The sequence below is a fragment of the Schistocerca gregaria genome, chromosome 5 (assembly GCF_023897955.1).
Source record: "Schistocerca gregaria isolate iqSchGreg1 chromosome 5, iqSchGreg1.2, whole genome shotgun sequence".
Taxonomy (NCBI): Eukaryota; Metazoa; Arthropoda; class Insecta; order Orthoptera; family Acrididae; genus Schistocerca; species Schistocerca gregaria.
The window spans coordinates 91,551,957-91,567,657 of NC_064924.1; the positions used below are offsets into that span (position 1 = coordinate 91,551,957).

Genomic DNA, 15,701 nt, shown 5'->3' on the forward strand with positions numbered 1-15,701 from the left:
AGCCATTTGAACCATCACGCCTACCACGCTTGTGTTTGTGTGCTCATACAGCTTTGGTGAATATTATGTCTGTACAGCGTAATAATGAATTCTTCGTTTTTGTCTCGTTTGTAAACAAGTTGTACGTTTTTATAGTACATCCTATCGTACCATGAATGATTATTTTTGTGTATCTCTCTGCACCTATTAAGTTATGTATTATTTTGTCCCTTGATTTCTGTCATATTCATTATTTTCGCAACTTTCTCGTGTGTCTGAATCATGACTTCTCTTTTAGTGACACCTACAGAGAAATTAGCTTTATGCTTCGAAAGATTTATAGAATAACAGAAGATTGTCTGGTGATACATGAAACTAAACAGAAGGAATATCGTCAATAACTTGGGATCTTGTAGTTGCAACCACATAGTTTGCAAAGTACGAAGTCTCTGAGATTGTCCTGTAGACTACTACACTCAGCTTTTACCATATAAATAATGAACTCCTCATGGATTTCCAGTAACTCCATTTCCAGTTTCTCCCCTTCAGCACTGCCTTAACTTTCCTCATTTTCTATTTGCAGTCTCATTTGGTGGATCAATTCGTAAAAAGGGATCCATACTCTCGTCGGCAAATCAGATCGAAATAACTTTGGCTTACCTGTTGTTTCTCGTATGTACTTTCTTTATACTGTAACTTACAATCCTCCCTTCCGCTCATAATCAATGTTTCATAAAGCACAAATGTTGAACGAGTCATCGTTCCATGGATTTACAAATAAGTTACCATAACGATCAAATTATATGAAGTGTACTTCCTGTAGCACAAGGTAGCGCGAAATATAACTTATGTCAGAGTCTGAAGCTACGTGCATGCTTTTCTGCACAGTGTATTCTATCAAATGATGCTTTTTACTTGTATGTACCGTCTGTATATTACCTGTGCATGTATTATCCGCCTCCTTTTCACATGACTTAGTAAATCTTACTTTCTTGAATCATTGTTGTCTTACTTTTTTTGCTAAACTCAATAATTTTGTTTTATGCGGTCCCATAGTCATAACCATCTGTGATCGGACAACAATGAATATGAAAACATATACATGAATGTAAACCGCCTGAAGATCGGCTCAAGCCCGAAACCGGTCGTGTGCTAAATAAAATCACCTTATATTGTGACTGGTAGCGGTTATTACTCTGTGTAGAAATGTTACATATACAGACACATTACAGATATTACAAATTATGTAAATCAAATTGTTACTTTATTGTGGAACCACGCTGTCATTTATAATGTACAGAATGGTTGCTGGCGAATAGAATGAGTTTAAATAGACGTGGCCTTTTTGTTGTTGCATAATTTTAACCCATAAAAAGAAATTGTCAAAGTCATGTTCACAGTTTGTAAGCAATGTTCTCACGTTCAGAAAATGTGTAGTCTTTACTGCAATGATTAAGTGGCTTGGAGCACTATGGGACTTAACATCTGAGGTCATCAGTCCCCTAGAACTTAGAACTACTTAAACCTGACTAACCTAAGGACATCACACACATCCATGCCCCAGGCAGGATTCGAACCTGCGACCGCAGCAGTCGCGCGGTTCCGGACTGAAGCTCCTAGAACCGCTCGGTCACCACGGCTGGCCGCAATGATTAAAAGCCACTGTTCTGTCGTAAAAATAAAGTCACTGTTATTGCAGGTCCACTGTTCGCTTTCCTACAATTCTTCACCGCCACAGTCAATACAAATCAACCCTGCAACGGATGCCATATACAACATCTCCACTCTGTAAAAATCGTGCGTGGGTGGCTGGTTATAACAGCCTAACTGTACAAGTATGGGCTGAAGGCTGTAGTTCGAGATATATTGCATCAGATACATCTGCAGTTTATCTAAACGAAGGGACAGTTTGATAGGACACGTCCTGAAGCATCAAGAAATACTCAGTTTGGTAACGTAGGAAAGTGTGAGAGAAATAAACTGCAGAGGGCGACCAAAAATTGATTAATGTTGGCAGGTGAAAGTGGATGAAAGATGCAGTAATTACGCAGAGATGAAGAGACTTGCACAGAATAAACTAGCGTGGAGAACTGCATCAAACCAGTCCTTGGACTGAGGACCACATCAACAACACAGAAAATGCTGTGTTCGTAGTCTTGCACACAGGTGACATTCCGCTTATACACTGAAGAGCCAAAGAAACTGGTACACCTGCCCAAAATCGTGTAGGGCCCCTTTGAGCACGCAGAAATGCCGCAACTCGACGTGGCGTGAACTCGACTAATGTCTTAAGTGGTGCTGGAGGGAACTGACACCATGAAACCTGCAGGGCTGTCCATAAATCCGTAAGAGTACGAGGGGGTGGAGATCTCTTCTGAACAAAAGGTTGCTGGGCATCCCACATATGCTCAATAACGTTCATGTCTCGGGCGTTTGGTGGCCAGCGGAAGTGCTTGAACTCAGAAGAGTGTTCCTGGAGCCACTCTGTAGTAATTCTGGATGTGTGGGGTGTCGCATCGTCATGCTGGAATTGCCCAAGTCTGTCGGAATGCACAATGGACTTGAATGGATGCAGATGATCAGACATAATGCTTACGTACGTGTCACCTGTCAGATTCGTATCTAGAGGTATGAGGGGGTCCCATATCACTCCAACTGCACGCGCCCCACGCCATTACAGAACCTCCACCAGCTTGAACAGTCCTCTGCTGACATGCAGAGTCCAAGGACTCATGAAGTTGTATCCACGCTCCTACACGTCCATCCGCTCGATACAATTTGAAACGAGACTCGTCTGACCAGGCAACATGTTTTCAGTCATCAACAGTCCAATGTCGGTGTTATCGGGGCAAGCGAGGCGTAAAGCTTTATGTCGTGCGGTCATCAAGGGTGCGGGTGCACAAGTTGGCCTTCGGCTCCGAAAGCCCATGTCGATGATATTTCGTTGAATGGTTCGCACGCTGACATTTGTTGATGGCCCAGCACTGTAATCTGCAGCAATTTGCGGAAGGGTTGCGATTCTGTCACGTTGAACGATTCTCATCAGCCTTCGTTGGTCCCGTTCCTGCAGGATATTTTTCCGGTCGCAGCGATGTCGGAGATTTGATGTTTTACCGGGTTTCTGATAAGCACGCTACACTCGTGAAATGGGCGTACGGGGAAATTCCCACTTCATCGCTACCTTGGAGATGGTGTGTCCCATCGCTCGTGCGCCGATTATAACATCACCTTCAAACTCACTTAAATCTTTATAACCTGCCATTGTAGCAGCAGTAACCGATCTAACAACTACACCAGACGCTTGTTGTGTTGCATAGGCGTTGCCGACCGCAGCGGCATATCTGCCTGTTTACACTTCTCTGTATTTGAATACGCATACCTATACCAATTTCTTTAGCGCTTCAGTTTAGTATATACGTTCTTGCGATATTACTCCATTCAAACGTCCATGGGCTATGGTAGAGCATGAACAAAATTAGGAACGGTGAGCAGCTATTAAGACAGGATAGCGTAGGTTTTCTTCTGATGACTTCCATCCACATCTTGAGCTGATTCCATGGAAAGTTGTTGCAGTCCTTCAAGGTTCTAGAGTGTTCGTCTAATGTGGGATGCTGCTGAATCGCTTTTGTGCTATCATCGTGTTCTAAGCTTTTAGCTTTACACGAGATATAGAACACAAGGCAGTGTTTTCAGTGACTTCTTCGTCTGCTCAGGTACAAGACCACCATGTCTCCGTTGGCGGTGGTCCTGCTGGCTCTGGCAGTGGGTGTTCCGTCGGAGGCGGCGAACATCTTGGCGCCCGTGTGGTTCTCTGGCGCCAGCCACTTCGCCATGTTCGGGCGACTCTTCAGGGAGCTGGCGGCTAGAGGCCACAACGTCACTGTCATCAGCCAGTTCCCGCTGAAGACTCCTCTCAAGAACTACCGCGACGTGAGCATAGCCTCAAACGAGAAGAAGCCAGAGGTCAGTTACCGTCGCACATTCACCTTTCTTTACTCATTAGTCTGGAAGTCGGTAATTTGCTTCACGTGTCGCTAATCAGTTGGATCGTTTATTGATAAGTATGATGTTAGTAACCTGCTACTCAATACAGCACTGAACAATAATTAACAGACATACAACAGCAATGAAACTTCTAGTAGTTACACATTAAATATAGGCGTGTGCATTTCGCTCCAACACATCATCGGCGGGAAATTAGGAACGTTCCAGAACTTTTTGAACAGACCTCGTGTACTGAGTCAGACAGCGCCCCTTTGATTATTGTTTGAGGTATGCTGTAGGCAATCGCTACGCCGCTGCGCCGTGTCGCAGCTTGTTTAAAGGAGTGTTGTTACATGGTTGTAGATGCGTGAGATTTGATTGAAAGGAAGACTTTGAACAAAGTCTGGAACATAATACTATAACGGGAGCACGGAAATTCAATAACCGATACGGATGATTCCGTTATGGAGGATATAAATGAGATATCGACAAACATGCAGATATGCCGATGATGTGAAACAGTAGCTCACTTGTGACTATAATGATCAAGGTTTTTAGATCATGTGGGACGACGAAATTATTGAATACATATTGCAGGCAAACAAACACCAGGAAATGCAAGAACATAAAACCAAAGAAGACGTAAATGATGCAGGATCACGTCATAAGCAATTATTTCAAGCCCTGGGAACGGTTTTCAAACCGATCGAAAATAAAACGTGTGATATCGTGAGTTTAATACAATTAAAACGAATTCGTGATGTGGCAGCAATGAAGAGAATTTTTTTAAAAAAAATCAGATGACAATTACTAAATATTTTAAACAAATACTACAATGACTGCCCTACGTGACTTTTGTTAGGTATTTCATGATTAAGCTTGCAGTGTTTTAGTAATATTAATAAAATATGTAGTTACGCACAAAAGTGTCTCTATTTTCTTAATAAACATTGTTTTTATTGAGTTTAATAAGTTTAATTTGTTTTTGTTGTTCTGAATAAACACCTAACATTATATATCAATCTTAGAAAGATAACAATATGACAGTGTACCTAAAAGATAGCCATACACAGGCAATGTTTATTATCTTTGTATAGATAATAGCACAAAAATCGCTTTTCTTCAGCCATTCAATTATTCGGATTTTCGATAATCCTAAAGACGTACGGCAACAATTAGTCCTGTTAATCGAGTCTCCACTGTAGCAGGAAGAATGGATGATAGAATTTGAAGGTGAATTGTGGTATACAGGATGCGAAATTTAGTACATAGAGAAGCCACCTATGGCAGCAGGAGTGACTCTAATCCGGCTGAGCACGAATGAATCGAGGTAGGCTGACAGATAAGCTGCTTCAGATCTGTGCCAGAGTTCACCAGTTGTTGCAGCTGGTGAATGGAGGCGTACCAGCTTCTTGGCAACCCGTGACCAGATGTTTTCAGTGGGTATGAGATCTGGAGAGCGTGCTGGCCGGGACAGCACGGACACCAAGTGGTTTTGCGTTATCTTGTTGAAAGATAACGTCTCGACAACCTCGGCCGTAGTGCACAGTCATTTGCGTTAATGTGTCAGAAGTGTAATGGCTGTTGTCCATATTATTGGCTACGTGAGCCAGAAGTGATTGTATTGTGTACGTAATGGCATCCCAAACCATGGTGCTACGTCCTGGGACCATATGGGAATAATGAATGCAACTGAGCAACATTCGTTCTTCTTGGAGCCTCTCACATGGGTACGTATACCATTATGCTTTACACAGGACCAAGACTTGTCTGAAAGATGCCACTATGCCACTTCCATTGTCCAGTGTTGCAGCTGGACGAACCACTCTTGGCATACCTCACGCTGCTGCCATGTCAGGGGAAGCCACAACACTGGTTGTCGGGCTCGCAGTCTGTGGTACTCCACATCTGGAGCACTGTTATTGCGGATACGTTTTGCTACAAACAAACCCAATTTCTGAATCAACATTCTTAACAATCCCGTATGATCGTGCACAGCCAGGCGACCAGTGTACAGGGATCAGACAAAAATATAGAAACACCGCGTGAAATACGTAGCCGGCTGGAGAGGCCGAGCGGTTCTAGGCGCTTCATCTGGAACCGCACGACCGCTACGGTCGCAGGTTCGAATCCTGCCTCGGGCATGGATGTGTGTGATGTCCTTAGGTTAGTTAGGTTTAAGTAGTTCTAAGTTCTGAGGGACTGATGACCTCAGATGTTGAGTCCCATAGTGTTCAGAGCCATTTGAACCATTTTTGAAATGCATATTTGAACAAAAATGCAGATGGTAGCCAAGTTTGCAAGTTTTTCTGTTGTGTTTGACCACGAATGACGTTTGTGCAATGTCCTCAATATCTTTCAAGTGTTAGTCGTGGCCACAAGAATGCCTTATGTAGTTGTGTATGCATCACATGGGAGCTAATTGAGTTCGAACGTTGGGAAATTGTTGTTGCTCGTATGGTGAGTGCTTCCATAATCAAGCGTTTGATGTTTCAAAAGGCACCACATGGAAGATTTACGGGGAAAGTGGAAAAACATCATCTGCTAAGTCACAATTTGGACGAAATTGTGTGTTAAGCGATGGTGACAGACGTCGTTGAAGAGGACTGGGACAAAAAATAAGAGGGCGATAGCAGGAAAAATCGGAGCGGAACTGAATGGCGCCTTCACGATCCCTGTCAGAACCAAAACTACAAGAAGAGAGCTCCGTAAGCAGGGAACTGCAGAGCGTGCAGGAACTCCAAAGTTAGTCTTCAGTTTCACAAGCTGCGACATCGTCGCGAAAAAACAGTGACCCGTGTATGTAATAAGTTTCCTTTAATTTACACAAACTTTGTATTAACAGATTACCGGTTTTGGTCTTTAATGACCATTATCAGATCTGCAGCAAAAATGGGAAAAACATAAATACACTCGCAAACTGTATACAACTTAAGAACAATATATAGACCATAATGGAAAGTAGTACTCACACAATTTACATTTGTGCGCTTTAAATGTGAAGGGGCATACCTGTCTCATAAAAACAAAGACCTAATGTACTGCAGCCATAGTGGCATCGTCAAATGTTAAATGGGGAATCAGCATCAACACCGTCAAATACATACAAATAACATCACATGCACGAGTCATGCTGTCTGTAGTACTACTGTTTAAAACAAGCTCGTGTACAATAGCTACAAGATGTTTGTGTTGTAAGTTCACCAGATGTCGCTAATATCGGCATACACTAGTTTTCAATAATTACTTGAGACAGCGAGAATAAAATAGTTGAAGTCTGTAATAAGCTTATAACGTATAAAAGGCATTACAGTAATAAAAAGCAATAAAAAGAGGAACACGACAAAAGTAATATTGTTAAAAAGATGAAGATTACGTGCAACACTATGTTTTCTTTCATTTGTGGCTCCTTTAACGATTTGTTTTATGGTTTTTTAATACTACCCGGTGCACTATCAACGGTGTTTAATATTTATGTCATTATCTACAATATTAGCACTGAGCACATGTCAACCAAGGTTTCTTAGCTCTTCCTCTTTTTAACAATATTACTTTTGTCGTGCTCTTCTTTTTATTGCTTTTTGTTACTGTAATGCCGTTTATACGTTATAAACTTCTTACAGACTTCAACTATTGTATCCCCCTTTATTTTCGCTGTCTCAAATAATTATTGATAACTAGTGTACGCCGACATTAGCGACATCTGGTGAACTTGCAACACAAACATCTTGTGGGTACTGTACGACAGCTTGCTTTAAACAGCAGTTTTACTGACGACATGACTCGTGCATGTGATGTTATTTATATGTATTTGACGGTGCTGGTGCTGATTCCGCATTTAACATTTGACGATGCCACTATGGCTGCAGTACATTAGGACTTTGTTTTTACGAAACAGGTATGCCTCTTCATATTTAAAGCGCACAAGTGTAAATTGTGTCAGTACTACTTTCCATTATGATCTATATATTGTTCTTAACCTGTATACACTTTGCGAGTGTATTTATGTTATTCCAATTTTTGCTGTAGATTTGATTAGGGTCATTAAAGACCGAAACCGGTAATCTGTTAACAAAGATTTTGTGACCATAGACGTTGTTGTTGTTGTTGTTGTGGTCTTAAGTCCTGAGACTGGTTTCATGCTGCTCTCCATGCTACTCTATCCTGTGCAAGCTTTTTCATCTCCCAGTACCTACTGCAGCCTACATCCTTCTGAATCTGTTTAGTGTATTCATCTCTTGGTGTCCCTCCATGATTTTTACCCTACACGCTGCCCTCCAATACTAAATTGGTGATCCCTTGATGCCTCAGAACATGTCCTACCAACCGATCCCTTCTTCTAGTCAAGTTGTGCCACAAAATCCTCCCCAGTTCTATTCAATACCTCCTCATTAGTTACGTGATCTACCCATCTAATCTTCAGCATTCTTCTGTAGCACCACATTTCGAAAGCTTCTAATCTCTTATTGTCCAAACTACACTCCTGGAAATTGAAATAAGAACACCGTGAATTCATTGTCCCAGGGAGGGGAAACTTTATTGACACATTCCTGGGGTCAGATACATCACATGATCACACTGACAGAACCACAGGCACATAGACACAGGCAACAGAGCATGCACAATGTCGGCACTAGTACAGTGTATATCCACCTTTCGCAGCAATGCAGGCTGCTATTCTCCCATGGAGACGATCGTAGAGATGCTGGATGTAGTCCTGTGGAACGGCTTGCCATGCCATTTCCACCTGGCGCCTCAGTTGGACCAGCGTTCGTGCTGGACGTGCAGACCACGTGAGACGACGCTTCAACCAGTCCCAAACATGCTCAATGGGGGACAGATCCGGAGATCTTGCTGGACAGGGTAGTTGACTTACACCTTCTAGAGCACGTTGGGTGGCACGGCATACATGCGGACGTGCATTGTCCTGTTGGAACAGCAAGTTCCCTTGCCGGTCTAGGAATGGTAGAACGATGGGTTCGATGACGGTTTGGATGTACCGTGCACTATTCAGTGTCCCCTCGACGATCACCAGAGGTGTACGGACAGTGTAGGAGATCACTCCCCGCACCATGATGCCGGGTGTTGGCACTGTGTGCCTCGGTCGTATGCAGTCCTGATTGTGGCGCTCACCTGCACGGCGCCAAATACGCATACGACCATCATTGGCACCAAGGCAGAAGCGACTCTCATCGCTGAAGACGACACGTCTCCATTCGTCCCTCCATTCACGCCTGTCGCGACACCACTGGAGGCGGGCTGCACGGTGTTGGGACGTGAGCGGAAGACGGCCTAATGGTGTGCGGGACCGTAGCTCACCTTCATGGAGACGGTTGCGAATGGTCCTCGCCGATACCCCAGGAGCAACAGTGTCCCTAATTTGCTGGGAAGTGGCGGTGCGGTCTCCTACGGCACTGCGTAGGATCCTACGGTCTTGGCGTGCATCCGTGCGTCGTTGCGGTCCGGTCCCAGGTCGACGGGCACGTGCACCTTCCGCCGACCACTGGCGACAACATCGATGTACTGTGGAGACATCACGCCCCACGTGTTGAGCAATTCGGCGGTACGTCCACCCGGCCTCCCGCATGCCCACTATACGCCCTCGCTCAGAGTCCGTCAGCTGCACATACGGTTCACGTCCACGCTGTCGCGGCATGCTACCAGTCTTAAAGACTGCGATGGAGCTCTGTATGCCACGGCAAACTGGCTGACACTGACGGCGGCGGTGCATAAATGCTGCGCAGCTAGCGCCATTCGACGGCCAACACCGCGGTTCCTGGTGTGTCCGCTGTGCCGTGCGTGTGATCATTGCTTGTACAGCGCTCTCGCAGTGTCCGGAGCAAGTATGGTGGGTCTGACACATCGGTGTCAATGTGTTCTTTTTTCCATTTCCAGGAGTGTATTTATCGTCCATTTTCACTTCCATACATGGCTACACTCCATACAAATACTTTCAGAAACGACTTCCTGACACTTAAATCTATACTTGATGTTAACAAATTTCTCTTCTTCAGAAACGCTTTCCTTCCCATTGCCAGTGTACATTTTACATCCTCTCTACTTCGACCATCATCAGTTATTTTGCTCCCCAAATAGCAAAACTCCTTTACTACTTTAAGTGTCTCATTTCCTAATCTAATTCCCTCAGCATCACCCGACATAATTCGACTACATTACATTATCCTCGTTTTGCATTTGTTGATGTTCATCTTATATCCTCCTTTCAAGATACTGTCCATTCCGTTCAACTGCTCTTACAAGTCCTTTGCCGTCTCTGACAGAATTACAGTGTCATCGGCGAACCTCAAAGCTTTTACTTCTTCTCCATGAATTTTAATACCTACTCCAAATTTTTCTTTTGTTTCCTTTACTGCTTGCTCAATATACAGATTGAATAACATCGGGGAGAGGCTACAACCCTGTCTCACTCCTTTCCCAACCACTGCTTCCCTTTCACGCCCCTCGACTCTTATGACTGCCATCTGGTTTCTGTACATATTGTAAATAGCCTTTCGCTCCCTGTATTTTACCCCTGCCACCTTTATAATTTGAAAGAGAGTATTCCACTCAACATTGTCAAAAGCTTTCTCTAAGTCTACAAATGCTTGAAATGTAGGTTTGTCTTTTCTTAATCTAGCTTATAAAATAAGTCATAGGGCCAGTATTGCCTCACGTGTTCCAATATTTCTACGGAACCCAAACTGATCTTCCCCAAGGTCGGCTTCTACTAGTTTTTCCATTCGTCTGTAAAGAATTCGCGTTAGTATTTTGCATGCATTACTTATTAAACTGATAGTTCGGTAATTTTCACATTTGTCAACGCCTGCTATCTTTGGGATTGGAATTATTATATTCGTCTTGAAGTCTGAGGGTATTTCCCCTGTCTCATAAATTTTGCTCACCAGATGGTAGAGTTTTATCAGGGCTGGCTCTTCTAAGGCTATCAGTAGTTCTAATGGAATGTTGTCTACTCCCAGGTCCTTGTTTCGACTTAGGTCTTTCAGTGCTCTGTCAAACTCTTCACGCAGTATTATATCTCCCATTTCATCTTCATCTACATCCTCTTCCATTTCTATAACATTGCCCTCAAGTACATCGCCCTTGTATAGACCCTCTATATACTCCTTGCACCTTTCTGCTTTCCCTTCTTTGCTTAGAACTGGGTTTCCATCTGAGCTCTTGATATTCATACAAGTGGTTCTCTCTTCTCCAAAGGTCTCTTTAATTTTCCTGTAGGCAGTATCTATCTTATCCCTAGTGAGATAACCCTCTACATCTTTACGTTTGTCCTCTAGCCATCCCTGCTTAGCCATTTTGCACTTCCTGTCGATCTCATTTTTGAGACGTTTGTATTCCTTTTTGCCTGCTTCATTTACTTCATTTTTATATTTTCTCCTTTCGTCAATTAAATTCAATATTTCTTCTGTCACCCAAGGATTTCTACTAGCCCTCGCCTTTTTACCTACTTGATCCTCTGCTGCCTTCACTACTTCATCCCTCAAAGCTACCCATTCTACTTCTACTGTATTTCTTTCCCCCATTCTTGTCAATTGTTCCCTTATGCCCTCCTTGAAACTCTGTACAACCTCTGGTTCTTTCAGTTTATCCAGGTCCCATCTCCTTAGATTCCCACCTTTTTGCAGTTTCTTCAGTTTTAATCTGCAGTTCATAACCAATAGATTGTGGTCAGAGTCCACATCTGGCCCTGGAAGTGTCTTACATTTTAAAACCCGGTTCCTAAATCTCTGCCTTGTTGTTGTTGTTGTTGTCTTCAGTCCTGAGACTGGTTTGATGCAGCTCTCCATGCTACTCTATCCTGAAACAGGTGTACCAGTTTCTTTGGCTCTTCAGTGTATAATTAAACTGAGACTTCAGTGCAGATGGACAACACACTTGAACTCTTGCAGGAACTGGCGAAATTCTCTGAGTACTGAGAATAATGGGCAATGGGTACTACATTAGTAGTCTGAGGATAAGTTGAGAATTTGGGTATGACAAGAGGCGTCCGTGCAGTTGCGATGACCAATGTGTCGGGATGGGGCAGTGGTCAATACATCTGCGTAGTAAGCAGGAGACCCGGTTTTGATTCCTGGTCTGGCACAAATTCTCCACTTACCCCACTGATTTAAATCAATGTCCACTAGGGCCAATGTCTGTAACTCCTCTGTTTCTTAATAAAGGACCTGTATTTATCCATTCCGAGACGACTGGAAGTTTTTTTTGAACGCCAAAGGTTTCCCTACACCGTATTAGGTATGGTAATGTATTGTGTTTCTGGGGTTTCCATGCTTTTGTCCGCTCCCTGTATGTCCTCTCGGGCACTAGTCGCATAGACTCAGTATGGGGCTGAGTACAGCTCTCCTCATCGACTCTGTATGGCGTTGCAATTTCAACTTTCAGCAGTTTTTTTGTGCTGATCCAAGGGGACAGGAAACGCGTAAATAGCGAGCTAGTAACCGGCGTGCTACTAGTCCCATAAACTGTACAGTGTGTGTGTGTTTGTTCCGACTGCAGCTGACCTGGGACCTGATAGAGCGGGCCCGCTCCCCGCCGGTGAGCGCCATCATCATGAAGTACATCACCAGGCAGCAGTGCACCGACGCCCTGGCACTGCCCCAGGTGGGACACGTGCTCTCCTCCGGCGACCAGTACGACCTCGTCATCACCGAGTTCTTCCATGCCGACTGCATGGCCGTGTTTGCCGCCAAATTCGGAGTCCCGCTCGTCGGCATCACTTCCAGCATGGCTCTGCCTAGGGTGTATGACAGGGTGAGTATGTCACCTCCAGCACGACTGTGGTGCATGTGCCAAAAGGCGCGTGTGCTGCGAACATGACCTCTTGCTCATCAGGTGCTTCGCCGGTATCCAGATTAGAATAAAGCAGAGTCACCCCAGATCATATAAAATGATACATTCTGTTCAGAAAAAAAGACCACCTTGAACGACTAAAGATATGACGATCATGTTCACAGCACATGTGCATTAGTATGTTCTGCAGTAATGATTGGCATTCGTACCATGGCGACCTCCGGGTTCAAGGTCAACACCGACATCGCGACACAACAGCACCTACCGGTAAAATGTGCCTCCGGCTCTCGTTGTTGCTATAAACCGAAGGTAATGCATCAGTGTGACTTGAGCAGACGTGCAGTATGCCTCGGACTCGTATGAGCGAACCGCACTATGCGGTGGCGTGGTTCTTTCTGTCCCTTTACGACGAACCTGCACCTACCTGTGAACATTCTCAGCAAATCATCAGTAGGGAAGCCGAGCGAAACCTAATGTACTTCGACGTGAACCAGGCTGCAACTGAAGTCAGCAATCTACGTTTCGGGAGAAAGTTTTCACACGAAATGAAAGTTGGAAATTTTGTCCTCAATTAATATATTCTGAAACTTGGGTGAACAAGTGCCACTGCCAAGCCCGTGCTAGTCTTAACACAGTCACTCACAATCCCTTTCACTCACGTTAGCAAGTTTATGGTGTTGCATTTCCCGAAAACGTAATAGCTAAAAAAATACTGATTGTTTTTGATTAATAATGCTCGTCAAACATTAAGTCTGTCGGTACCAAATGCAGTCACAGTTTTTAGCCACCGATCTGCTTAATACGCCACACGGAATTTATGTCTTTTCTCGTCACAAAATTCATTTAAAAATTCCGAAATTTCTACGCGCCCATCGGAATAAGTATGCCGTCACTTTACCACACTTTTGATGTATGAAACACTGCTTGATCGGGCAACTTATCGTTTCTATCGGAACTACTACTACACAATTCCGAACTGTTTCATGGCTAGGCTTCCACTCTTCTCTAGAAGTCTTCTCTACCAGCAGAGAAAGGAGCGCGAAGAATATTGCTTTACCATTGGTCAGTTTACTCAACAGCCAATAGCAAAACAACATTCTCCCGCGTCAGTACGCGCTTTTCATCAATAATCAATCGCAAAATAGTAAACCTAACGACTGCACTTTTTACCGAGGTAATTATCTAATATGCTGAAGTTTTGTTTATGCATAGAGTTATTTACTATTCTTATTTATACCTGAATTAACTTTCCCTTTACCATAAACTTACTTTACAAACCTATTCTACAAAACTCCCCTTTGTCCATATCCATACTTCCTCGATATTTTCCCACACTAAATCCTACCACATAACTCTTTGAACACTTATCTTCATATTAACCTTAAACCACATTCACGCATAATCCATACTGCTAAAACACATTTATAACATTTTATCTACACAAAAAGACATAATAACACTTTATGAAATTATTAGAACAGTTTATGAAAAACATTCTATTATTTTAGTGCACTCTAGTGGGCACAATCGAAACTAAATCAGTCCCCTATCCAATAGTGTCCTCTGTCGGCTAATACATAAACTACGTGCGCGTCCAGTCACCATCTGTCACTATCCAGCTCTGAGACACATCTCGCACTTAACCGCCTCCAAGGCAGGAACGGTATATGGCGCTACGCCTCAACTATCCAATCAGTGAATTTGAAAGAGGGCACATTATTGGCATGATGGAATGTGACGCATGAATCTGGGAAACTGCTGCTCGCACGGGACGAAGTGTTCCGGCAGTGACACGGGTGTGTGCAAAATGGTGCACTGAAGACCGTAGAACACGATGAGATGGGTCAGCTCGCACCACCCAGACCAATCGCCGAGAAGATCGACATCTCATCCGAGTGGAATTGCAGGCCAGACCTGCGTCCTCCTCGACTCTGGCGCAACAGTGGACCAGTGCAACCCATCGTACACTATCAGTGGTGACAGTGCATCGCCGTTTATTATGGGTTACGTGCGCGTCGTGCACTCCTCTGCGTGCTGTTTGACGAATGTGTAGAAACATGCAAGAGACAATGATGTATGGAACATCGTCACTGGGGACTGTCATTGGGTCAGATACTGTTTTCGGACGTATCCGCGTCCTGTTTGTTTGAAAATGATGTCTGCCTATTGATCCGAAGCAGACAGGAGGAGCGGCATCACGGTGGCCGCATTTGCACAAGACATACAACGCCAACTCAAGACCTTATGGTGTGTGGTGCTGTTGGGTACAACCACAAATCACAGCTAGTGCGTGTCCAGGGCACTGTGACCAGTGTGACCCACGTGAATGATATCCTTCGACCTGTAGGCTTACCCTTTCTGCACCCAGACGCCAATTTTCAACAAGACAATGCACGACCACGTGTTGCTGCACGAACACGTGCATTCTTAGTGTCACAGGATGTCAACCTTCTGCCCTGGCCCGCCAAATCAACAGATGTGTTGCCAATCGAAAATGTGTGGTATATGGTGAAACCACAGGTGCAGCACTGTGACCCAAACCAGCCACCACAGATGGACTTTGGAACTAGCTGAATGCAGCATGGATGGCTATACCAGAGGACGCCATTCGCGCCTTTTGGCGTCGATGCCATCATGCATAGAACAAGTTGTCAGGGTCGATGGCCGACCCTGTGCCTACTAGGCAACACGACACATGCTGAACTCAGGTGACTGAAATGCTAATCAATTCTGCAGAACATACTAGTGTATGTCTCCTGTGAATATGAGCGTCCTGTCTTTAGTCCTTCAAGGTGTTCTGCTTTTTTTTCTGAACATGAATCTAGATTACCCCCATAAAGCTAATAGGCTACCTGAAAAAATCAACTGCCACACACACGTCAGAAAATGTTATTTGGTAAGTTCCTGAACTCGACAGGTGCCGTGCGTAT

At 44.1% G+C, this 15,701-nt stretch overlaps 1 protein-coding gene across 1 annotated transcript in view; it reads left to right on the forward strand.

The window, feature by feature from the left end:
- LOC126272390 (UDP-glucosyltransferase 2-like) overlaps window positions 1-15,701 on the forward strand; it is an 89,736-nt gene that overhangs the window by 35,401 nt on the left and 38,634 nt on the right. The window contains exons 3-4 of the mRNA XM_049975213.1: window positions 3,693-3,942; window positions 12,478-12,732. Coding sequence (XP_049831170.1) covers window positions 3,693-3,942; window positions 12,478-12,732 — 505 coding nt within the window. The remainder of the gene's footprint in view (window positions 1-3,692; window positions 3,943-12,477; window positions 12,733-15,701) is intronic.